At 53.6% G+C, this 26,203-nt stretch overlaps 1 protein-coding gene across 4 annotated transcripts; it reads right to left on the bottom strand.

The window, feature by feature from the left end:
- Positions 1-25,853, bottom strand: AIF1L (allograft inflammatory factor 1 like). Of its 4 annotated transcripts, none has more exons than XM_015094129.3 (6): positions 25,727-25,853; positions 25,437-25,498; positions 10,749-10,815; positions 8,302-8,343; positions 6,284-6,446; positions 1-2,775 (listed from the first exon to the last, which is right to left on the bottom strand). In XM_015094129.3, exons 1-6 carry the CDS (start codon positions 25,755-25,757, stop codon positions 2,688-2,690), a joined length of 453 nt encoding a protein of 150 aa, XP_014949615.2. In that variant the 5' UTR covers positions 25,758-25,853; the 3' UTR covers positions 1-2,687. The 4 variants fall into 4 exon arrangements, with proteins under 4 accessions (XP_014949615.2, XP_060267642.1, XP_042103988.1 ...); XM_060411659.1 differs by lacking the exon at positions 25,727-25,853 and adding an exon at positions 8,520-10,665 and having other exon boundaries at positions 25,437-25,455; XM_042248054.1 differs by lacking the exon at positions 25,437-25,498.
- Between the last annotated feature and the right edge of the window lie 350 nt (positions 25,854-26,203).

Raw genomic sequence — 26,203 nt, forward strand, 5'->3', positions numbered from 1 at the left:
TAAGTTTGTATGTTTTATTTCCAGTCTGTAGAGATGATATCCAGTATCACACACACTCACACGCACACACACACACACATACTGCATCCACCTTAACTTGCCCGACACACTCCTTCCTTTTGAATGGCAGGGACAAAGCCATACTTGGCAGTCCCCAAGTTGCTGGTTACATTAGTTAGATTTGGTCTTTCAGAAAGAAGGCAGCTGACATCTAAGAAGCTGAGCCCTTAGCCAAAGAAGTAAGAGTCCTATAGCTAATAACCACAGTCTGAAATACATGCAGACCTCCCTTTCCAGGAACCACTCTTGAGACTCTCTCCCTTCAGGAGCTGCATTCCAAGAAATGATGAAGGAACTGGTGGGGTTTCCCGGGACACTCCCCATCCAATGAGAGAACCCTTTCCTGCTCTTTCGAAAAGCTGAAAACACACCCACTTGCTCTCCTCCCTTAAAGAGGCTTCCTGCAATCTTGTAAAGTGTGTAACCACTGCACTAAGCCTAGATGGGTCTGCCCTCTTGTCTGAGTAAGGTACAGATACACTATGATGAAAGGTCAAGGAAGGCATTTCCTTGCTCAAACGTCTCAGCCTGTCCCAGAAAGGAGAGGCAGTGGGAAGGGGAGGAGATAGACACTTGCTCAGCTAAGGATCTCGGGGGTGGGAGCAGGGGAGGAGATGTGGGGGTGAGATTTTACATTTACAGGGAGGAATGTTTTGCTGGGGTTTAAACTTCAACTAGGCTCATGCATTTGAAGTACCTCCTTAGACTGAAGATCAGCCAGTCATGGCCGAATAATCTTGTTCCTGAACTGGTCAAGACCAGTGGATTAATCCAACCTGGCCATATCCCCACCCCCTACCTGCTCCACTTCCTCAAAAACTGTCGTCAAGTCAGCTCCTTGGGTCCTTGATTATGGGTCAAAGGAGCCACGGGGAGCTCACACTGGCTCCAGCCTCCAACAGCCCCCAGACCTTCCCACTTGAAGTTTTTCAAAGTCTTGTGCAGGACTCTTGCCCAGTCTTGGGCCCAGTTAGGCCCCTAGGATTGCAATGCAGTCACCTCATAGCTTCCTCTTTCCCAACATTCATCACCAGGGTCTGAATTCCCCACTAGACTCTAAGTCTGTCCTTTTCAGTACTGGCCGGTAACAGGTGCTTATAAACATGTGCAATGGATGAGTGCATCTAAGTCCTGAGTGGGCAGGGGAAGGGACTATAGAATACAGGTGGGATCAAGGCTGACGGCCCTGCTGATCCTGCCTCAGAGGCACTAGGAAGGGTGAATCCTGGCCCAGGGCCCTCCCCGAGGGTTGACCTAGGAGACTGCCCCTCCCTGTCCCTTCCCTTGTTTTCATCACTGACTGAGGCCAGCCCAGAGCAGAGACGAGGCAAGGGCAGAGGGTATCTGAACACCCAGGCCCCAGTCCAGATCCCCCATCTCCAGATAAACCCCTGACCTTGGACAAGGCACTTAATCCCTGTGGGTCACCACAGTTTTGTCACCTGTGAACTGAGAGGCCTGCCCCAGCTAACCCACAGGGTGGCTCAGGGCTCTAAAACTCTAGTCCATAATAAAAAACACAGGTGACCCTGATCCAATTCCCAGGCTCAAGGTTTTGAGTGATTTGGAAACAGAGAGATGAATCAGAGAGACAGTGGGCACAGCACATGTCAGGACAAAGTGGGGTGGGGGTGGGGGCTTAAAGCTTGTAATAGGTTGTCAATAAATATCTGCTGAGTGGCTGAGTGAATGAATGAGAACGAATGAATGAGTGGTGTACGGAAGGTGTGGAGGCAAATGAGGAAGCAGAGTCAGGTTTCAAGCAGATCAGGCAACCTATTTCTCAGCTCCTGGCTTAACAGTGGTGTGCTGCCTCTCTGCCATGAGCACTGAAGTCCTCGCCCGCCTACCCCATCGCCCTCAACATCCTCCCTGAAAGGTGAGACTAGACTGAGCTGAACCCCTCCCCAAGGCCCCAGGATCCCCTCCACCTCTGAAGCCCCAGCAAGGGTCAGGGGGTACTGCAGCCTCCTTCTGAGCTGCCTGTAAAGGTGTGGCCGGGGGCAAGATTAGAGGATTCCTCTGGAAACTTCTGGAAGGGCTCACATTGCCAAGCCCCTCTCCTCGTCTCCTTCTGTCACCTCACTGAGAATAAGACAAGGCGTGGACCGGGGGAGACCAGCCGGGGAGGTGGGACCCTGCGTGGCCACATCCTAGCACACCCAAGATCCCTGTCTGAGGAAACCCTAACGAGACCTTACAGCCTTATCCCAACTCCAGGGTCTTCTAAAAGTGGGCTGAGGTCTTCACCAGGGCCAGGCCAGGATGCCAGGACTCAGCTCAGAGACCTGGAAGGACAAAGAGTGCCAGCTGCACGTGCGGGAATCACAGGCTCTGGTCTCCCTGTCCTGGCCCTGTTCCGTCTGGTTTTTGGTTTAATGTCAGCCCTTCTGCACAGGGAGGGGAGACGCAAGGAAAAAGAGAGGGAGGCGATCTGGACTCCCCAACCCAGGGCCCCTTTAAGGCAGATCATTTGTGCTATACAAAGAGATCACTGATTCTGCTGAAGAAAAAACAAACACACGACGACCAAACAAAACGAATAAGAGGTCACAGTGAGTCACGAAGGGTGAGGTCAGGAGGGAGGAAGAGAGTGGGGAGGGCGAGGCAGGTCCAGGCAGGGGTCCTCAGGGCAGGCTGGCGATGTCTCTCTCTGGAGGGGGCCCGACTGGCTTGGGGCTGCCCTCATTGGCTTTTCCTTCGAACATCATGACTCTGGTTTGGAAGTGGTGAGGAAAAAAAAAAAGAAAACAACACAAAACAGGATTAGAACTCTTTTCCTCATCCAGGGAAAGATCATCCCGGCCCTCACATCTGCAGGGACCACCACAGAATGCCTTTGCATCCTCTCTCCAGAGGGATTTCCCCAGAAGCCTCTGCAGGCAGATGGTCCCATTTTACAGAGGAGAACACTGAGGTGCCAAGGGGCAATGTGACTCAGAGCCACACAGGCAGAATGAGATTCCAGACTTCAGACTTCTGGGTCATGTGCCTCCCCCGACCATGCTGCCTGGAGGAGGCAGGGCTAGTCTGCGCTGTGGGTCTGCTCAAAACCCAGATCTTCAAAAATCTCCCACTGCTCTGACAGTAAAGTCTGGGGAGCAGAGGGTGGGGGTTCAAGGTATAGCCTCAGGAAGGAATCCCAGCCCTACTCCTTCCCAGCTGGTGCCACAAGCAAGATACTCAACACATGCTCAGTGTTTCCAACTAAATGTGATGATGCCCAAAGCGCTCACATCCTGGAGCTTTTCCAAGCGACAGTGTTCTCCTCCCTCTGGTCTCCCTCCCTGGGTAGGCTCCTTCAGGCCCCTGGCTCTGAATCCCATCCAAGGTTCGATCGTCCACAAAGGGCCTCTGAGCACCAGACCTGCACAGCCAGCTCCCTCCTCAACCTCTCCCCTTGTGTGTCTAGGGGCACTTCCAAGTCAATACATCAAAACTGAGCTCAAGTCCCACCTGCCCGCTGCTCTTCTCTCAAAGCAAACTGCACCATCACTCAGTCAGCTCAGAACCTAGACCTTACAACCATCAGACTCCTTGTTTTCCTTTAAACCTGGAAGCAACCCTGCCAGCTCTAACTCCAAGATCACCCCCGACTCCAACAGCCCCTGCCCACCTGCACTTCAGCCCCTCCAGGCTGAGCACCTCATTTCTTACTTGCACAAGCGTGTGAGTCTCCTAACAACCTGCCTGCAGCCACTCTTCCTCCAGTGCAGTCAGGGAGACCTTTTAAAAGTCAGCTCCGTGGGACTTCCCTAGTGGTGCAGTGGATGAGAATCCGCCTGCCAATGCGGGGGAAGGCGAGTTCATTCCCTGATCTGGGAAGATTCCACAGGCCGCAGGGCTACTATGCCTGGGCTCCACAACTACTGAGCCTGTGCTCTGGAGCCCATGAGCTGCAACTCCTGAGCCTGCGTGGTGCAACTGCTGAAGCCTGTGTGCTCTAGGGCCCAAGAGCTGCAACTGCTGAAGTCCGCGTGCCTCAAGCCTGTGCTCTGCAACAAAAGAAGCCACTGCAATGAGAAGCCCGCACACTGCAACGAAGAGTAGCCCCCGCTCACTGCAGCTGGAGAAAGCCTGCATGCAGCAACGAAGACCCAGCATAGCCAAAAATAAATAAGCAAATAATGCTAAATCAACCATGGACGACAAGGCCCCGCATCGTCTGGCCCCTGCCCATCTCTGCAGACTCACCCTTCACTCAGTGTCCTCCAGGCACACAGGCCTTGTTAGGCTTTATGCTATTCCTTGAGCATCAAAGCACGGCTGTGCCACAGGGCCTTTGCACGTGCAGCTTCCCCCACCTCATCTCTTCACATCCCCCTCACGCAGGGCCCTGGTCAAACGTCACCTCACTGAGATCCTCCCTCTCCACTACCCCGCCTCTTTCTAGTCCTCTTGCCCACTTTATTTTTCTGTGTGCTGCCCTATTGCAACCTGGTGTTTGGGGTTTTTGCCTTGTTTTTGTCTGTCTCCTGTCATTAGAATGTAAGTAATTCATGGGTCCCCAGCACCAAGCATAATTCCTGGCACAGAGGTGGTGCTCAATAAATATTTACTGAATTCATAAATGACAAATCTAAGGAGTCAACGTGCAGACTGGGGCCCAATACAGAGTAAATATCCACTGAATCTTAGGTGTATTTTATCATCACTCCTGTTGCTACCACCTAGCCATTCAGGTGCGGTGTGATCTCACCTGTATGGTCTTCCTATCACACCTCCTGATCATCCCGCCCCACACTAAACGCTCTGACCAGCCTGAAACCCATGGGCTCATGAGCAGGTCACTCAGCTTTACTCTTTGTAAAGTGAGACAGGTATATTTTACATTAGTACATTTGGTTAACCTTACACAAACACACCACTGTACATAAAACAGATAAACAACAAGGATTTACTGTATAGCAAAGAGAACTATATTCAACATTTCATAATAACCCCTAATGGAAAAGAATCTGAAAAAATATATATACATACTGGGCTTCCAAGATGGCACCAGTGGTAAAGAAACCGCCTGCCAATGCAGGAGACCCAAGAGATGTGGGCTCAATCCTTGGGCTGGGAAGATTCCCTGAAGGAGGGCACAGCAACCCACTCCAGTGTTCTTGCCTGGAGAATCCCATGGTCAGAGGAGCCTGGTCGGCTACAGTCCACAGGGTTCCACAGCGACACGACTGAAGTGACTCAACATGCATGCAGGCACGCACGCACGTGTATAACTGAATCACTTTGCTATAGACCTGAAACTTACTCAATATCATAAATCAACTGTTTCAATTTTTTTAAATTAATCTTACAAAATCCAAGCAAGGGTCCTTTACAGTCTGAACAAATACTGTGGGACTCTCCAAGGAATTTCTCCGCTGCTCTCCAGTGGGGAAGTACATGCAAACTGGGATTTTGGTTACCACACACTAGGCGCTTGCCATCAGCCAGGTGCTGGACTCCTCATATGTATTAGCTCATTAACCCTCAGGACAACACTTCATGCAAGATACATAAGATCATCTCTATCTTACAGGTGAAGGAACTGAGGCTCAGGGGCCGAAAATAATATTCCCAAAGTCATTTCAGTAGCAAGAAGTAGCGTTAAGAGGAACTTCCCTGGTGGTCCAATGGTTAAGAATCTATCTTCCAGGATAGGGGATATAGGTTCAATCCCTGGTCGGGGAACTAAGAGCCACATGCCGTGGTGTGATGAAGCCTGCATGCCACAACTAGAGAAGCAACAAAGGACTCTTGTGCCGCAACAAAGACCCACTGTAGCCAAAAAAAATTTTTTTAAAGAAGCAGAATTGGGAAAAAAAAAAAAGAAACAGCATCAAGATTGAACACTACCTACCTTTTGAGCTGGTTTTTGCTCTAGATTATGCTCACAACAATCTGTGGGGTAGCAGAGTCATTTTACAAAGGAGGAAGCTGAGGGTCAGAAGGTCTCAGCTGTGCAGTTATCATCATCGTCATCACCATCACCGTTGCCACTTACCGAGCACTGATTTCGCTAGGTTCTGCTATGGGCTCATTTTGCGGGCAAGGTACTTATTAACGGGACCATTTGATAGATGAGACATCAGGTTCAGCGAAGTTAAGAACCTTGCCCAGTGAGTCAGAGAAATAAATTACCTCCTGGCCGGGGACTGGCTCAGGTGCCGAGCCAGGAACCTCTCCACACACAGTAACTCTGCCTCCAGAGACCCCAGGAGAGGCAGGAGGTACTCACAGCTTAAGGACCGCCGAGCGTTTCCCCAGCATCATGTTCACAAAGTCTCGGTAGGAGATGGTGTCGCTGACCCCACCTGTCACCTCCGAGATCATCTTCTTCATCTCCAAGTGGGTCTTGGGGACCCCAAGCTTCTCCATCATCCTTTTCAAAGACATTAGATCTGCCAGAAGAGAAGCAGATCTGTTAAGTGGGGACAGGCTGCCGGGCCAAGTTGGGAAGCTCCCAGGTGGCACCCCATGCCCACAAGAAACCCAGCAGGATGGCCCCTCCCTGGAGACTGCAGGCAATGACTTTTCTCTTCTTGGGAGAATAAGCCCATCACACCCTCCCTGCCCTCTTCAGAGGCAGTATGGACTAGGGGTTAGGGACATGGTCTTCTAAAGTCAGGCAGATTTGGTTTGGAATCCAGCTCTGCTATTCTTGGCTGTGGGATGTGGGGCAAACTCCTTAACCTCTCTGAACCTTCAGCCATCAGTGATCAAATAGTCAATGGGATCGTGTGGAGTGAGGATGCACAGGATGCCCCTGACACACAGCTCCTCTTCATTCTATTTTTTCCCTGCGGCTGCCTGAGGTTCGGGTGACCATGAGTCCACTGCTCCAGCCACCCGGGAAATCGAGTCCAGCAAAGTGGGATCAGAGAGTCGGCCTGACCCATGCATCAGAAATCGCTTTCCCGGGTGCTGGCTGCCAGCTCCTCCCGACCTGCCTCTCCCACCCCACAGTCCCAGGCTCCACCTTGCTGGAAGGGAGAGGGGGCCCAGAACAGCCTACAGAGCAAGAAAGCCAACAAATGAACCAAATTCAAGAAAAACAAGGGAGGCACCCCGAGGAGCTGCTGCCTCTGACCTCCTGGCTCCCAAGATCTGAGGCAATTTCCTTCTGATTGTTCCATGAACAATGGGTCAGCAAACAGCGGAGTGGGGGTAGGGTGGGGGCCAATTTTAGGGCCGGGGGAGGGGTGGACCAGCTCCCCGGAGAGGCAGGGTGGGCCGCACTGATGTCAAACCGAGGTGCCAGTATGTCCAGGACATTTCAATGAAAGCTGGACAACGCTCTACAGAAAGGAGTGAACCGTTCCCCGCACGCTGTGGGCCAAACTAAATTGGCAAGACCTTTCCGGATGGCAACTTGGCAAGATGCTTCAAAAGGCTTTAACCCAGAATGCCTAATTCCTGAGATTTACTCTAAAGAAATAATCATCAGTGTGGACAGGGATTGACATACAAAGACGTCCTTCGTGGGAGTACCAGTAAGACTTAAAACCAGACATCATCTGAAAGGGCGATGCTAAGGTGTCGGGTGAATAAATCATAGTCCATCCCCACAATGGAATATTATGCAGCCATTAATTATAGTTCAAAAAAATGAATCATATGTCAAAATACAAACAAGATATTATTTTTTAAAAAAGGCTCTAAAGTGGTATAAAACTGCTTGTGATTAGCACAAAGAATGGAAGGAAGCTATTGGGGTTGGGGTTGTGGTGATGTATTTTGGGAGGTGGGGTTGTGGTGACATATTTTGTCCCTGTGCTTTGCGGTGATTTCCAAACCATTTTATAGTGATGATGTATTAATTTAATAACCCCCTATTTTTAAAGAGGTTTCCCTGGCGGTTCAGATGGTAAAGAATCTGCCTGCAATGCAGGAGACCCGGCTTCAATCCCTGGGTGGGGAAGATCCCCTGGAGAAGGGAATGACAACCCACTCCAGTATTCTTGTCTGGAGAATCCCATGGACAAAGGAGCCTGGCAGGCTACAGTCCATGGGGTCGCAAAGAGTCAGACATGACTGAATGACGAACACTTTCACATTTCATTTTTAAAGAAAACAGGATAAAAATATTCAAAAAGGAGAAAAACGAGAGAAGATAGAGGAGGAGGAGAAATGCTGGAAGGAGGGTTCACTGGGAAACCACAGGCTGGTGAGGCAGGAGGACTCTCTGACCTGCCACCCCCGACCCATCAAACTGCCTCCCCTCCCCCGGCCCCGCACCCCTGGGGTCTCACTTACCAATCTCGCCCTCATTGTTCAGGTCAAACTCCATGTACTTCTCTGGAAATCACAGAGCAAAAACTGGCATTAGCAGGGCCCCAGTGACTCCCCTGGGGGGTAACTGGCTGGGTCTTCAGGGAGCCCACACCAGCCTCCTCACCCCACTTGGGGGGCTCGATGCCAAGTCCTGCCATTTCAGCTGTTGTCTCTGGAGAAAGGGCTCACCCCCACTGCACCTTTTGACAGCAGACGAGGTGGAGAAAGATGCCCAGGGTCCACTCTGACCCTCTGCCAAGATGGGCAGCTGCTTTCCCCTAGACCCCCAGCAGTGCAGGCTGGCCGCATCCCAACCATCTGTGAAGAGACTGAAATAAATACCTGGCCCTGGGGAGGCGGATCTGCAGGATTTGGGAAGCAGATCTTGGGGGCAGGAATTGGTGGGTTCAGAGCATCTCAGGTGATTCAGATGGGCAGCTGGGTGAGAGAACCTCCAAGCTAAGAAGTCCCCACAGTTCTGATCTTTTGTAGGCGGCTCATGGGTTTCACTGAGAACCTGATGCTCTCTTAGGACAAATGCTCGTGCAGCTGCCCTTGACTGCAACGTGCCATGTACAGTGCCCCGGGGTCCCCGGACACTCCCTGCAAACCTGGCTACAGACTTGGAGTTCGACCTCCTGGATCAAGGGGTCGGAAGAATGAGCCTGGTATCTCCTGAGAAGGCAGTGTGTGCAGGGAAGTCCTGAGGCCTTGGGCAGGTCGCCCCTGCCACAGGAGGGCAGAACATTCGGGGTCTCTTCTGCACTGAGCAGCCAGCATGAGACACCCAAGATCCTCCCAGTGATCTGCAAGGCCCCGTGACCTTCACAAGCGTCTGCCCTCCAGACTCCAGGCCTGCCTCTCCCCTTCAATGTCCCCCATCCCACCCTGCTCCCCGCAGCAGCATGTTACGGCTCCTGGCCCATCTCCCACATGCTCCTGCTTTAGCCTTGCCACCCCTCTGCCTGAAATGTCCCTCCAGGAATTCTCAGGGCCTTTCCTCTTGCTCTCAGGGGCCTCCAGCCTTTCTAACTGGGCCCCGTCACCCCCACAAAGCACCTACTATCATCTGACACACTTTCCACTCCCTTGCTCTCTCTTCACCACCCTTCCCCCACGAGGACACGGGCTCCTTTGGCCAGGGGGCTGCCCTGTGTGTGTGTTCCTTGTGGCCCCCAGGTCCCAAATGGCCTGGTGCCTAGTAGGACTCATTTGGAGATAAAATGAGTGAGTGATTTAAAACTTCCACATTCCCTTCACTTCCGAGGTATCTTCCTATGGTCCCAGGATGGACCCCATCCTACATCCCAATGAGGACCAGGAGCGTGGAGGGACCTCTATCCCTCCTCTCAGAGCCACCTCTGAAGAGTGACCCTGTTAGAGACCGGCCGCTCTGCATTGGCACAGGGAAGGGGGGGCAGAAGGACCCGCCAGGGCGGGAGTGTCTGTCTTCTACTTCTTTGCCTTCTTTCTTCCTTTCTTCTTTCTTTATGATGTAAAAAGCACCAATTGTGTAATGGTTAAGAACAGAGGCTTTGGAGTAAGACCAATACGGGTTCAAGCCCCAGCTCTGCCAGTAGTGAGCTGTGTGACCCCAGGCAAATGTCACCACCTCTCTGAGCCTGAGTTTCTTCATCTGCACCATCTCCTCGCGGCTTGGATTGGGCTGAGGCGGGGAGATCTGCAACCCTGAGCACAAGGTCAGCGCTCAGCACACGCTCAGCCGTTGGTGTCCTGCCTCAAGGACGGCTGAGCTGTAAGCGGTCCGAGGAGCACTGGCCAGCTCTCTGCCCTGGAGCAGTGAGGATGCCCACAATGCCAAGTTCGAGTGGTCCCCTAGCGCGCCCAGGGCTCCCACACCCAGAGTGCATCTCCTGGGCACCAAAGGTGGGTCTGTCCGGCTCCTTCTGTGCACAGCTCCTCTCCTTTCAAGCCGCTGGCTGGGAACCAAGCACCAGGGCCCAGAACAGAGGGACCTTTCTGCCGCCCCCGCCCCGCGCGGGCTCCTGGGCCCTGTTTTCTTTTCATCCTGTGCTGCTGGGGATTCAATGGGCAGAAACTCTGCCCCCTGCCCCACTGTGGCGACACAAACGTCCATTCTCCGCAGGGGCTCCCGAGACGCTCCACCGCGGAGGAGGGGAGGCAAGCGCGGCGACAAAGAGCTGATTGTGTCCTGGGGCCCCGGGAGCGAGCAGGGCGGGCCTGGGCAGCAGCGGGCAGGAGCCAACCTGAGCCATGCTGGGCAGCGGAGGGGAGAGAGGGCCAGGGCGGGCGGGTCTGGACACCCTGTCTCATAGTCCGCCCGGAAGTGGGGTGTTTTGGATGAAACCGGGGTGCAGCCTGGCCCTGTGGGTGAGGAACGCTATGTGTGAGGGCAAGGGGAGCCACCCAGCTCTCCTGGGGATGGGGGGCAGCCAGCCCCAGCTCACCTTTAAAGGCTGCAAGCTTTTCCGGCAGGTTCTCTTCATCACTGAACTTTTGGTCGCAGAGGAACTCCTATGGAGGAAGAGGACAGCGGGGAGCAGGCGGTCAGCAGGCAAAGCTCACCAACACACAGGCCCCCTGCCCGGTGCTGCCCTTCCCGCCAGGTGGCTGGGCTTGGCCGGACTGGGAGGGAGGCTTCGGGGTTTATCTTGGCCTCCTGTCAACCCTCAGGGGCAGACCTGCACAGTCCAGCCCGTGGGTAGGAAGTTTGTTTAGCAGCTGGCGGTGAGGCCCAGTGGTTCTGCTCTGGAAGACAAAGCACCTTCAGTCAGCCTCTGAAGTAGGGGCACAGGGACCTGGACTTCCCCTCTGGGCACCCAGGAAGCTTCAAGTTCCACAAAGCCATGAGCTGCAAAGGCAAATCACGTGGTTCCAGCATGAACTCCTTAAGTAGGCGATCCTGAGCCAATTGACCCCTCTTTGAATCTCTCTCGCTTTATCTGCCAAATGGGTATAACTATCGGAGATCCAACCAATCCATTCTGAAGGAGATCAGCCCTGGGATTTCTTTGGAAGGAATGATGCTAAAGCTGAAACTCCAGTACTTTGGCCACCTCATGCGAAGAGTTGACTCATTGGAAAAGACTCTGATGCTGGGAGGGATTGGGGGCAGGAGGAGAAGGGGACGACAGAGGATGAGATGGCTGGATGGCATCACTGACTCGATGGACGTAAGTCTGAGTGAACTCCTGGAGTTGGTGATGGGCAGGGAGGCCTGGCGTGCTGCGATTCATGGGGTCGCAAAGAGGTGGACACGACTGAGTGACTGAACTGAACTGAACTGATCGTCAACTTCTTGTCTGCGAATCCAAGGAGAGTATATATATGAATCTTGGCAGCTCAATAAACAATAGCTGTTATGTTGTTATTATTACTCTCTCTCCAGAAGTCATTTACCCTCCCACCTGTGTCCTCATCTGTAAAACAGGGTCTGCCTTCCCCTCAGATGCTTCAAGAAACTCAACTGAGCCCTTTCAGAACCAGATGGGGTTGAAGGGAGATGGAGTAGGATTAAATAACAGTCCCAGAATGAAGCACCTGCCCACACATTCACTCTGGATCTCCTAGTGAGCCCAGAAGGTAGCTATAATTACTATTCTCATTTTACAGATGTGGAAACTGAGGCTCACAGAGCCAGAGCTTCAGCTCAGTTCTGTCTGACTTAGAGCATGCACCTTTAATCCCAACACTTAAAAATGGGCAGTGAGCAGGTATTCATCTGACTTTAAAACAAAAACTAACAGTTAGCACCTGCTAGGCTGGGCACAGTGGCAGGTGTCTTACTTGAAACTGAAAGTGTTAGTTGTCCAGTCATGTCCAACTCCTTGTGACCCCATGGACTGTAACCCGCCAGACTCCTCTGTCCATGAGATTCTCCAGACAAGAATACTGGAGTGGGTTGCCGTTGCCTTCTCCAGGGGATCTTCCTAACCCGGGGATCGAACTCGGGTCTCCTGTGTCTTACCTCCCTTGTTGCTCATCTTCAAGTGGCCTGGAACCTGCATTCAGAGGAGGAAGCAGAGGGTGCGCTAGCATCATGGCCCCAGCGTTTGCAGAATTTCCCCTCTACTTCCCTGGACCTTGCTTTTCTCACTGAGCCGCATGGACATGCCTGTGACTCCACCCTTTCATTATTTCAACAGTTTTTGGGGGACCACAGGGTACACTGCTCTGTTCTAGGTATCCTGGGAGCAGGTGAGACCAAGGAGGGTAAGACAAGGTCCTTATCGTAAAATTACAGGAAGTCCCTGTTTAACATGATGTTAGAGGACCTCCCTGGCAGTCCAGTGGTTAAGACTCCACGCGTCCATGCAGAGGGCTCGGGTTCCATCCCTGTTCGAACACATGCCATGCAGTGTGGCCAAAAACATTAAAATAAAGTAAAATGTTAAATATTATCTAGGCCTAACTAATACACAGTTTGAAGCTCCCCTCTGCTCTTCCCTAATCCAATTTCTCTCCCTTCCCAGAGGTAATCACGATACTGAACTTGGGTTTCTACCATTCTCTTGAATGTTTTTCCTGTTATGACTAGGCCAACTACTATTGAAAAATACATCTTACAAATTAATTTGGAGGAGTTTACAAAATTCTAATTTAAAATTTTGGAACGTCCCATATAAATATATACTTGTAGTTCAATAAATGATCTTTAAGTGAAAAAAAAAATTATCTGGGCCAATCATGCAACCTGTTTCTGATAATTCCTGCCATCATTTCCTGCTAAATGATGAACAAGTCTATACTTACACATCTCCTAGGACAGGGAACTCACTACCTCTCCAGCCAGTCTTTGTAAATGCAATGTAGAATGGGAGAATGACAAGCACCTTAGTTAGGATAAAGCTCTCTGGGTTTGGATCTCAGCCTCCTCCTTACTAGCTGCAAAATGGGCACACAGGTACCCACCTCCTCAGGCACCTACCCCTCAGTGGAGACAACCCTCTGTGGGTAGTTAGCACCAGGCTCAAACGTCCCTGCTCAGTAAACAAGAGGTACAACTCTGTGTGGGGCAGCATCTGATCCCTTCGAGGGTTCGAGTTCCTCCCTACTAACTCAGAACCCTTTGACAGAGTAGGAGGCACCCCCCTCCACCGCCCTGCCAATGTGGCTTCTCTCACTGGGTCAGGGGGCCTCTGATTGCTCCTTTGCTTTCAGCAGACACTATGTGATCCCACTCAGTTCTCACAGCCACCATTACTTGAGTTTGCAGGTCAGAATAGGACCAAGGTGGTCAATATATTACACGTCCAAGGTACCCAGGCAAGGTGAAAGCTCAAGGTTGGTTTGGAACCCACATCTATCGGACCCCAGGGCCCATGGCTCCAGCAGCTGAGTAGGTGGGGGGCAGCCCCGGGGCCCATGGGGTCCAGCTGGCTCAGCCGCAGCCTCACTCGGAGCCTCATTACCACGCACCATGCACAGCCTTGCTTGCACTTGGCTCCGCTGAGCTGGAACCTTCCCCTGAAGCCTGGGAGACTGCCCTCCTGTTGGCTGGCTCTGTCTGTCCATCCCTTCCTCTTGGCTTCTTCTCGTAGCTCTAGCTCTTCTCCTCTGCACCCCCCCCCCCCCACCCCCGCCGCCCCGCCAACCGAAAGCAGGACAATTAAGTCTTGTCTGTGACCCTGTGCCAACCAGGCACCTCCTGGGGTCACAGATGCCACATCTGTCTGGCGGAGGTACAAACCAGCCAGGGCTTCCCAGCCTTTGGGGTAAAGCAGAAACATTAAAAAAAAATAGGGGGAAATGCGAATATAGGGCGTCCAAGATTTTATTTTGCCAAGTCGAGTCTTTAAACAATGACCATTGACGGTTGCCATGAGTTCAGAAAAGGATATTTCATAAAAGAAGGAAGTTCACAATCTCTGAATTTTTAAGTGGAATCCATTTAGGCTACTCACCACACTGTGCCTGTGACCCCTTCACTTGATCATGTTAGGAAGCACAAGAGCACAGGCAAAGCCCAACATCTGAGATCCTCTGGGGAGAGACCTGGGGGCCCTCCGAACTCCCCTGTTCTTTCTGGTTGACCAGAAATCCTGCACCATCCTGGAGCCTGTCTGTAATGTATGTTGACCACCTCTGAAACAGGAGGGAAGGGGGCAGGGGATGACTTTAAAAGAATGATACAGCCTGAGTATGCAACACAGACTGATTAGAACCAAACAGGTCCCAGACGGTGGCCGAGGGGACCTCCACTAGACCGGGAGCCTCAGCTTTAAAGGGCAAAAAGTGGGCGGTGGCCCAGTTCCTGGAAATCCCCACCCCTTCCCCCAAATAGCTGAAATATTCCTCCCACTTATTAGCCTACGAAATTACCCAGCTCTATAAAAACTGACAACCCCGTACCGTGCCGAAGCTCTCGCTCTCTGAGATGGCCCACACTCTCTGTGGAGTGTGTTTCTCTCTAAGTAAATCCACTTCTTACCTATCACTTCGTCTCTCATTGAATTCTTTCTGTGATGAGACATGGAGAACCTGAGCTTCATTAAGTCCTGAGACCAAGTGTGTGATCTTAGTTAAAAGACTGTGGGTTCAAGACCCAGTCTGAGTTTCAAGGTTTCACCTCTACGGATTCCAGACAGATGGGGGTCAAGGGGTAGGACTTCATCCCGGGGCTTGGAGACAAATCAGACCTGAAGGCAAGAGCTCAGCCTGAACTGCGGGGTGCTTAATAGCCACACCCCTCTCTGGACCTGACCCTGGGCCTGGCTCTCAGCAGGCAGCCCTAGGTGTCCAAGACTACTGTCTGCTCACTGATAAAGCCAATTTCCTCCTTAGCACTGATCACCATCTAACATGCTATTTCACTTCTGCCCTCTACATCCCAGCTCTCACCCCCAGAGTGGGTGCCTCAGCAATCCTGCCTCCTTTCTCTGCTTCCCCCATGCCAGGTGCGCTCCCACCACGGGATGGCAGCTGTGTCCCCTGCCTGGAGCGCACATAGCTGCATGTCACCTCCTTCTGGTCTTTTACTCAACTGTCACCCTCTCAATGCCACACAGCCTCCTGGAGACCCCACCCCACTTCCGATCCACCTTAAGAAAACACTTTGCATTCCACGGTGAGTTATCTCTTAACACGACTTACAGTGTAATTGCTTATTGAGGGTGTTTCCATTAGCTGTCTGCCCCTGCTGGGTTCTACTCTGTAGGTGCTCAGTCAATACTGGGTTGGCCAAAAGTGGTTTTCCTATAATAAAACCTAAATGAACTTTTTGGCCAATATTTGCAGGAAGGGTTAATGAACTGAGACTCAGGGAGGATAAACAACTTGCTCATCAAGGTAATCTTTTCATACTGTTCATGAGGTTCTCAAGGCAAGAATGCTGCAGTGGTTTGCCATTCCCTTCTCCAGCTATGAGAAACCTAGACAGCGTATTAAAAAGCAGAGCCATCACTTTCCCAACAAAGGTCTGTCTAGTCAAAGCTATGGTTTTTCAAGTAGTCATGTATGGATGTGAGAGTTGGACCATAAAGAAGGCTGAGCACCAAAGAACTGATGCTTTTGAACTATGGTGCTGGACCCTTGACAGTCCCTTGGACTGCAAGGAGATCCAACCAATCCATCCTAAGGGAGATCAGTCTTGGGTGTTCACTGGAAGTACTGATGCTGAAGCTGAACTCCAATACTGTGGCCACTTGATGCGAAAAGCCGACTCATTGGAAAAGACCCTGATGCTGGGAAAGATTGAGGGCAGGAGGAGAAAGGCGACAGAGGATGAGATGGGTGTATGGCATCGACTCAATGGACATGAGTTTGAGCAAACCCTGGGAGATGGTGGAGGACAGGGAAGCCTCGAGTGCTGCAGTCTGTGGGCTCGCAGTCGGACACGACTGAACGTCAAGGCAGCACAGCCGGCAAGTGGCTGAGCTGGGATGAAACTCCACAGCAGAGGCTCGGGTTCCCTCCCTGAGCAGAGGTGAGGAGCAGCAGGAAGGAAGTGGCAGTGGGTGCTGGAAGAATGCTATGAGAAGGCAGGTTCTTGGTAACAGGTTCTAGGAGGATGTGTTTACTGTCTCTGCCCCACGGATGCCTAGCACCTGGCAATTCCCAACATACAGTAGGTGCTCAATAAATGTGAGCACTGAGTGAACAGGGAGGACTGCATTCAGCCCAGGAAGACTTTCTCCACCCTCCCTCCTGAAATGGAAAGGGCAGCTTTGCAAAAGCATGTTTATGCACATGACAGAGGCTGGAGAGGACTGAGATTGGAATGACATTTTCCCTCAGTGATAAATGCTTGAGCCATTGGGCAACTATGGGCGGGAGAAGCAGCTGACCTGTTTATGGGCGGGTGGGCAGCCCATGCTGACCTCGGGCTTGGGGCAGCTGTGTGGACCATGCTTTTGGCAGGGGCGTGGGGAGGCGGAAAGGCGGGAGGTAGGAACAGGAGCTCTATTGGCTGGGCTGCCAGCTCCCACCCCACCTCGGAGCTTTGGATTCCTGGTCCCTGCTCATGCTCAGCCCACAGCTTCCTCCCTCCAGACTCCTCCCCCTACATCCTTGCCCAGCCTCAGGGCACAGCCATGCCCACTGGGCGGGTGCCTTCTCCAGACCCCAGCAGCCCCTGCCCTAGCTCTGGGCCTAGCTCTGGGCCCCCAGGTGGAGGAGATGAAACTAGAAGGTCACCTTAGATGTTAGAAAAAGAAAGAAACTGGAGGAGGAAATGGCAGCCCACTCCAGTATTCTTGCCTGGAGAATTTCCATGGACAGAGGAGCCTGGAGGGCTGTAGTCCATGGGGTCGCAAGAGTCAGACACAATTGAGCGACTAAACCACCACCACCAAAAACAGAAACAAGAGGGCGAGCTGGAGTCAGAATGCCTAGGTTTGAACGCAACTGAGTGCCGCGGGGAAATGACTTCATTTGTCTGGGCCTCAGTTTCCTCATCTCTGCATGCTCCATCACTCAGTCGTGTCCAACTCTTTGCGACCCCAAGGACTGAAGCCCACCAGGCTCCTCTGTCCACCCCATACAAGAATACTGGGGTAGGGTACCATTCTCTTCTCTGGGGGATCCTACCGACCCAGGGGTCAAACCCAAGTCTGCTTGGCAGGCGAATTCTTTATCACTGTGCCACCTGGGAAGGAGAAAAATAGTTACCTCATAGGCTTGTCCTGAGTATTACAGTAGGTAGGTAAATATACCTAAAGTGCTTAACTCAGCGCCTGGCACTTGGTAAACATTAAATTAATGTTAGCAATTTATTATTATCCTGGCATGCTGCAGTTCATGGGGTTGCACGATTTAGTTACTGAACAACAATTTATTATTATCATTTAACGTTTCTATACATTCAATCCACTTATAACCCCCAGCTCATCATCCAGACCATCATCAACTATTAAACAGATTAGGAAGGAAACCCCCTCCCCCAATTCAGGCCGGTTCAAGTTGCCCTTTCCCTTCTCCGGGTGTCCTCATCTCCCAGATAAGACAACGGAAGTCCAGAGAGATTGCTCAGCTTACTCAAGATCACAGTGTTTTCACAATTCAAGGTCTATCTGCCTTCACCATCCCAGCTCCCTCCCTGCCCCTTACAAGGCCTGGCCACGGTTTCCGGGCAAAGAAGGTCAATACTGGGATTTGGGCAGTATTTCTTCCTGGGCAGCTACAGAAAGAGGTTACTCCAGAGGCCAGGGAACCACTCTATAGCCCTCTAGGGGGTTGAGAAGGGGTGTGTGTGCAGACGTTTCATTCTAGTCCCATCCCCCACTCCCACTCCAACCCACTGTCCCCACAGACCAGTTTTTCAGGCTGCAGAAACTGCTGTCAGAGCATCCAGGTATGAGGGGTTCAGGGGCCCGCTGGGCTCTGAGAGTAGACAGTCTAGAGCCCTTGGGGGCTTGGTCAGTTCCTAACAAAGGACCAGGAAATGCAAGCTGGAAAGAGCCTGGGGTTGAAAACAAGAAGCCATGAGCCAGGAGGTCACTGCCCATGGCCTGGACTCCCAGAGGTGGCAGAGCTGCTCTGACATCCACCCAGTCACAGAATCCAGAAGGGACTCCTCAGAGACCCAGCTGGTCCTCTTTGTCAACACCTGGGGAAACTGAGGCCTCAGAGGGCAAGGTCTTGACCAAACCATCTTTCCTCCAGCAAGTGCAGGGTGTGCTCGGCAGAGGGATGGGGAAGGGAGCTTGACTTGGATTGCTTGGGCTCAAATCCCAGTTCCAGCACTTACTAGCTCTGTGGCCCAGGGCAACTTGCTTTACAACTCTGGGCCTCAGTTTTCTCATCTGTGAAATGGAACCATAATAACAGAACCTCCTCACCGGGTTGGTATAAAGATTAAATGAGTGAACAGTATAGAAAAATCCTCACTTCTAGTATACTTACTGTGTATATGCTTAGTCACTCAGTCATGTCTGATTCTTTGTGAACATCATGGACTGTGGCCCCCCCAGGCTCCTCCGTCCATGGGATTCTCCAGGTAAGAATACTGGAGTGGGTTGCCATTCCCTTCTCCAGGAGTTCTTTCTGACCCAGGGATTGAACCTGGGTCTCCTGCATTGCAGGCAGATTCTTTACTGTCTGAGCCACCAGGGAAGCCCAGTATATTTACTAAAGGTTAGCAGTTATCACTGTGTGTTTGGATCACCCAAACTCAAGCCACACCAAGAGAGTGCATAGCAGAAGGGCAGAGAAGAGGCCCACCCACGACTCTGTCTCACATTGTGCCATCATGTCCTCCTGGTGAGCCTTTACCCCGGTCACTCCTCCTCCTCCAGGGCAAACTTGGCTTTGTCCTTGGATACCAGGCTGAGCTGGTAGTAATGGGCCATCCACAGAGGACAGAGTGCGCCCATCTCAGACCCCAGGGATGGTGCCCGCAGCTGCTGCCTCTCTTGGTCATCTATACTCTCTGACGCACACCAGTCTCCCCCTGAGAGCTCATGCCCAGAAGGGGCTGTTTCCTGAACCAGCAGGGGTTGGCAGCCCCAGGATGCTGTGTCCTGGCCTCCTGATCCTCGCCATCTGCCTGTCCCACCCCCAGACCCCACGTAACTCCCTTTCTGGGCTGGTACCTCTAGCACTTGCTCCCGGCCCTCCAGGCATGTCTTTATGTATTAGCTGCAGCAGAATTTTAGGGTAGGCAGATATCACCATCTTGGAGGCCATCCAAGGGGCTGGTGGCCGCAGGCCTGGGAGAAAACCCCAAGGACAGGTGGCACCATGCCTGGCCCTGTGGCCTCTGACGCAGCCCACAGGCTCTTAAAGGGCCAGAGCCAGGTCACGGATGCCCGGCCTGGGGCCTGGCGTGTAGCAGGTGCCTGTAATGTGCACCCGCGAGGACAACAGGCTCACATTCCCCACGGCAGCTCTGAGGCCTCATCCGGACACAGTGTGCTCGCCAATAGATGGGGCAGCTGGAGAAAAACACCCCACCACCTGCCCGAATGAAGCAGACCCTGCAGAAATTCCATCTCCAGCTTCCTGTGACGTGGCCAAACTAAGGTCGAGAGGAGCAGGACCTGCAGGGACACTGAATCCTCAGAGGTTCACGTGGTTGCTTATCACCATCTCCCTTATAATATATTAAGGAAGAGCAAGAGATACGGGTGCCCGGCGATGCCAGCTGGGCATTCACCTGGGCAGGGGACAGGGTAGCACTGCCAGTCCACAGGACAAGAGACACACCTGTGCAGTGCCAGACCAGGGCTCAGAGGCCTCCCGCAGCTGGGGGAGGGGCCAGGGAGAAGCAACCCCTGGGCAGAGCTACCTGGCCTGCTGTGCCCAGTTCCTGGCGCAGGTGGCACGTGGGCTCTGACTAACCATCAGGCACCAAAATGCTACAAGGAATGCCGAGTGCCCTTCATTCGACCCTGGAGGGCTGAGAGGGCGGGATGGTAGCCAGAGATCCTTATCCACGTAAGCAAGAGAGGCCTGTGTCATAGTGAGGCCACAGCCACCTGGTGGACAGGGGCTAGGCCGAGCCATGGGCAGCATTGGGAGACAGAATCCCGACTCTGTCACTTCCTGGCTGGGTGGCTTTGGGCAGGTGACTTCACCTGGCTGAGCCTCTGTTTCCTCATCTCTAAACTGGGTGGCCAAGTAATCCTTGTCTCACGAGGATGTTTACAGACTCTTGCTGGGCATCCACCTCATCCGGCGTTCCACTGAGAGGAGTCAGTGAGATGAGGCGCGCTAAGCACCAGGCCTGGAGCGAAAGCACAATGCAAGCTATTTTGTAAATGAGCCTCTGGCCACCAGCCGCAGCTCTCACCACCCTCCAGGCTCCTCCTGCTCCATCCCATGGCTGAGGACACTCTGAGGGGCACCCGCCCAGTCCTGTAGCTTCCCTTGGTTCCTGCAAGAAGCCGGAGAGAATCTGTCCTGTTGCCATATAAGGCCGGGTCTGGCTGACCCGGGGTCACCTGTCATGCCATCAGGGTGCGGGGAATGTCAGCTATGTAGGGGGGTAGGAGGTCCTGCTGGCTCCAGTGATGCAGAGAATGCGCACGCGCAAGCACACACATACAGATACACACACAGACATACACACACAGACACACACAGAGACACACACACACAGACACACACATAGGCACACACACATACACAGACAGACACACACAGACACACACATAGACATACACAGGCACAGACACATACACACAGAGACACACACACAGACACACACAGACACACACACTGACATACACACAGACACAGACAGACACACACACAGACACACACATAGGCACACACACATACACAGACAGACACACATACACAGACACACACATAGACATACACACAGAGATATACACAGGCACAGACACATACACACAGAGACACACACACACATACACACACAGACACACACAGGCACACACAGAGACATACACACACACAGACACACACAGACACACAGATATATACACACACATGCACATAGACACACAGAGAGATGTACACACACACAGACACACACAGAGACATACACACACAGACACACACAGAGACACAGACACACACAGACACACACAGACACATACACACAGAGACACACACATAGGCACACACACATACACAGACACACACATAGACATACACACAGAGGTATACACAGACACAGACACACACACAGAGAGACATACACACAGACACACAGAGACACACAGAGACATACACACACACACAGACACACACACACAGACACACAGACATACACACACACAGACACACAGACATACACACACAGACACACACACATATACACACAGGTACAGACACACAGATATACACAGACACACACACAGACACACAGAGACGTACAGACACACACACAGACACACACATAGGCACACACACATACACAGACAGACACACATACACAGACACATACATAGACATACACACAAAGACATACACAGACACACACAGACATAGACACACAGATATACACACACACAGAGACGTACACACACAGACACACACATACACACAGATATACACAGACACACACACAGACACACACAGAAATACAGATATACACAGACACACACACACACACACACACACACACACAGATATACACAGACACAGAGTGGGGATGCCCACAAGGGAGCCCCAGCCAAGCTCAGAGATGGAGAGGAAAGGCTGGGGTCAAGTATGGCCACTTGTCTGTGTGTCATGCTCAGTTGCTTCGGCTGTGTGCAGACTGTCGCCCGCCAGGCTCCTCTGTCCATGGGATTGTCCAGGCAAGAATATTGGAGTGGATTGCCATTCCCTCCTCCAGGGGATCTTCCCAATCCAGGGAATGAACCCGAGTCTCCTGCATTCCAGGCAGATTCTTTACCCTCTGAGCCACCTGGGGAGCCTCATGTGGCTGTTTAAACCCAGGTAGTATATTCAGCCCCTCTGAATCTCGCCTCATGCAATATGGGAACAGACACTCACAGGGTTGGAGTGAGGATCCAATAAGATAATGTCCCAAGCATGCCTGGCATACTGCCCAGCACATGCCAAGTGCGCAGAAAATGACAGCAAAAACTAGAGTGAAACCCCCAAAAGTGCATTTTCATACAGCTCTACAGGGACCTCTGGGTCCTCCCAAATCTCCTTCTCTTTTGACTCCTGAATCCCTTATCATAACAATAGCCAAGACTGAGCTACCCTGCTGCCCTCTGGAAACTGGCCCATCCCAGGGAGGAGAAAGGCCGCAGGGAAACTGTTGGCCCAGAGAAGCCCCCAGAGCGCGTCGCCAGGCCAGGCTCTGCCCCAGGCAGCAGGCACAGCAATGCCCAAACACATACAGTGAGTCATGAAGCTCTGACCTTCATGCCTTCCAGCTTCCAAAGGGCCACTGGGCAGCTGCTCAGCCCAGCACCCCAAAAACCCCACTTCAGTGGAGCAATGAAGCTACACCCCAAAAGCAGGCAATCTGGGCTGCCAATACGGGTCGCTGACTCATTGGAAAAGACCCTGATTGGGGGATAGACTGAGGGCAGGAGGTGAAGAGGGTGACAGAGGATGAGACTGCTGGATAGCATTATAGACTCAAGGGACATGAATTTGAGCAAAACTCTGGGAGACAGTGAAGGAGAGGGAAGCTTGGCGTGCTGCCATCCATGGGGTCATAAAGAGTGAGACACAACTGAGCGACTGAACAACAAGAATCCATCCACCCTAGGGAACCTCCACTGCGGCCATGGCCATGTGCGAAATGGATGCAGACCTTCAGACGCAGTGACTCCCCTAGAGTCTGCAAGGAGCTTCAGTCTGATCATCTCTAGTGACAATCGTTGTAGGGACCTGGAACAGAGCAGGCATCTCTGCTCCCAGTTCAGGAAGGGGAAGACAAGATTCTGCCAGACAAAGGGGTCTGGTTCAGGATGAACAGCCAGCCTATCTCAGACCTTGCCCCTGGCTTCCACTCCTGCACCTTGTAGTCCCAAACAAACCAATGATAACAATCAAGACAGCAGGCAGCTCTCCTGTGTACTCTACATAGATTATCTCAGCTGAAAAATCACAACAAACATATTACCATTGTCTCAAGAGGCTTGCCCAAGGTCACAGAGCCAGTGAACACCCCCCTCCACCCATGACTCTCAACTATGGTGGGACAAACTTGCTGCTGTGGTAGGGAACAGCTCAAGCTTCTAGTTTCATCCTGGTGCCTCCTTCCTTGGGAGCCCAGAGCCTAGATCCCAGCAGCCCAGCCTGGGCTCCCACAGTGGATCTCAGAATAGCATCCAGGCAGGGAAAGGACACTAGATCAGAAGTTCTGCCACTGGCCTCTGTGAAGCCTTGGCCAGTGGCTTGCCCTCTCTGGGCGTAGGGGTCCCAAGGTGGTTAGACATAGCCCTCTCTCGTTCACCATCTCCAATCTCAGTGCTGTCCAGACTGGCCCCTGAGAGCCACAGTCCCTCCCTTTTCTGAGCCAAGTCAGCACACCTCCCAGAACAGCCCTGTAGCCTCACCCCCACCCCATGTAGTCGCCCCATCCCCCACGGGCAGGGTTGGCATGGAAAGTCCCACACACTCTCCGCTCCGCTGGTCTGTCCAACTATAGTCACCTCTCTCCCATCTCCAGCTGTCTCTGGCTCGGGGTCCTCCGGCTGTGGGTGGATTCAACTGGCTTGGAACCCGGCCGGCTGAGTGGCCCAGGGGGCTGTATGAGGTCAGGGTTCCAGGCTCCTGTCCAGAGGGCAAAAGCAGCCAACACCAAGGCTGGGCCAGCTGCGACGGGACCTGGGAGGGAGCCCAGCAGCCTGGACCCCTGAGAGTCCCAGCCAGACGTCCAGGTCCGGACATCCAGCTTTGCTCAAGAAGGCACCAAGAGGCCAGGCGTAGGATGATGACAAGGGGGCCAGAGTTTAACCTGGTGGGACTCTGGGGTCTCCAGAGCCCTCCAAGGGTTTCCTACTGGTGGAGTGAAACCAGGTAGGCTGCCTAGTTCTAGACAGTCCATGGAAGTCAGACTGCAAGCCCTGGGTGAGAGTTAATACTACATTTGTGCCACAGCCCTCGGACCCGCCTCCACACGGCCTCCCCCCAGGACCCCGCGGACCCTCACCACTGTCCACTTGGGACTCTGAGCCGCACTTGGATCTTGGATGCCCAGCAGCCCAAGGGAACCAGCAGGGGAAATGTCCAGCCTTGTTTCAGTGGGCATGACTCTGCCACCAGTTAGAAACCTGGGACATCCTCCTCAAGAAGTCATCCGAATATCACCCATGGAGGTCTTCTCTCCTGCTGGGCCAGGTGCTGGACCAATCACAAGACGTTCCTTCCCTTACAGAGCCTTCGGGGGACCCAGGCTCTGCGAGGAGAGGTCCTTGCTACGGACCGCAGAACTGGTACATGGTGGAGACCAGATCTGAGCCCAGGGCTTGTGGTGCTGCCTTCGAGTTCTGACCAATCCGAGCAGGCCCGACAGTTTTCCCTTTCTTCCAGAGTTTAAATGTAGTCTTTAAGCAAAGGTCTAAAACGTCCCATTGTGTGTCTGGCAAGAGCCGGAAGGATTTCTTTATAGAAATCCACCAGGACCAGGATGAAAAGCATCAAGTATCTAAGGCAACCTTTCCTAAAAGCGCTGGAGCGAGAAGGAGTTGTGGGAGTGGGGGAGCCAGCCAGGAGGCCAACATTTTCTGGGGGGCGAGATCACTGGCCTGTGAGTCTGGAGCCCGGGGGTCCTAACAGCAGCCTGATCCAGACTTGCTGTGCCACCTTGGGCCGCTACCTCACCTCTCTGAGCCTCTCTTCCCTCCCCCGCTGTAAAACAGGGGACAACTCAGACATCGGGGGCCCTTCCAGTGCCAAGTCCCTGCGCCAGATCCCAGGCCAGCTCCGGGGGTGGCCAGGGCGGGTGAACTGGGCTGGCATCAGAGCTCCAGAGAGGGCCCCACCTCCCTAGTCTGAGAGGGACAACTTGCAACCCGAGACCAGAGGGAGGTGGAGGGGCTGGAGGGGGACCTACCTGGAGGCGCCGAGACAGGGCTGGAGGGAGGAAATTGGGGAAAGCCGGGGAGAAGGAGGGGGGTTGATTTTGCAGCCAGCACAGCCTCGCAGACGGAGGTGGGACCCACCCCACGGGGCGCTCGGAGATTTGGGGGCGACTGGCACGCTGCCCTGGGGGGCAGCGTGGAGCTGGAAAAGCGAAGGCAGCGGCGCGCGCTTACCCGGTTGATCTCGGCCAGCCTCCTCTCCTGCCGGGCTTTGAGCAAACCGAAGGCTTTCCCTCCTGGAGGAGACAAAGAGGCGGCCGGGGAAGCCGGGGGGTCTCTCTCCGGGCCGCGCGCCCTCGGCCCGCGCCCACTCCCCGCGCGCCGCAGACCCCACCGAGCGCCCCGCGCGCACAGGTGGCGGGCGGGGGCCACCGGGCGCGGGCCGGGGGGGTGGCGGAGGCGCGGGCCGGCGGGCAGGGGGCGCGGCGGGGGCGCGGGCCGGCGGGGGGGACCGCGATGCCTACCTTGGAACCTGTTGCTGAGCGCGACCGACATGGTGAGCACACGGCTCCCGCCGGCCCGGGGCTTCGCGGCCGCCAGCGAGGGACGAGGAGGAGGGGCGGGCGCCTGGTCCGAGCTCGCGCGGCGTGTGGCGGCGGGACCGAGGGGCGGAGGGATGGCGCGGGCGGCGGGACACTCCCCTCCCCCCTCCCTCGCCGCCCGGCCCGCCCCGCTTCCCCTCCCCTCTGCTCCCCGCCGCCGGCATCAAAGCGGCTATTATGCGGGACGCCGAGCCCGCCGGCCGGCCCCTCTGCTGCAGGACGCGGAAAATGCTCCGCGCTGGGGCCTCCCGGGAGCGCCTCCCTCTCGCTTCGTCCCCGGGACCTCTTCCAGTCCGTTCCCGTTCAGGCCGCGGTTTACCGTTGAACGGACGGGGACGACCTTAGTACTCACTTCGTGGAATGACTCTGAGGATCCATCCAATGCAGGTCCCAGTTGCC

This window comes from Ovis aries, chromosome 3 (assembly GCF_016772045.2).
Source record: "Ovis aries strain OAR_USU_Benz2616 breed Rambouillet chromosome 3, ARS-UI_Ramb_v3.0, whole genome shotgun sequence".
Lineage (NCBI taxonomy): Eukaryota > Metazoa > Chordata > Mammalia > Artiodactyla > Bovidae > Ovis > Ovis aries.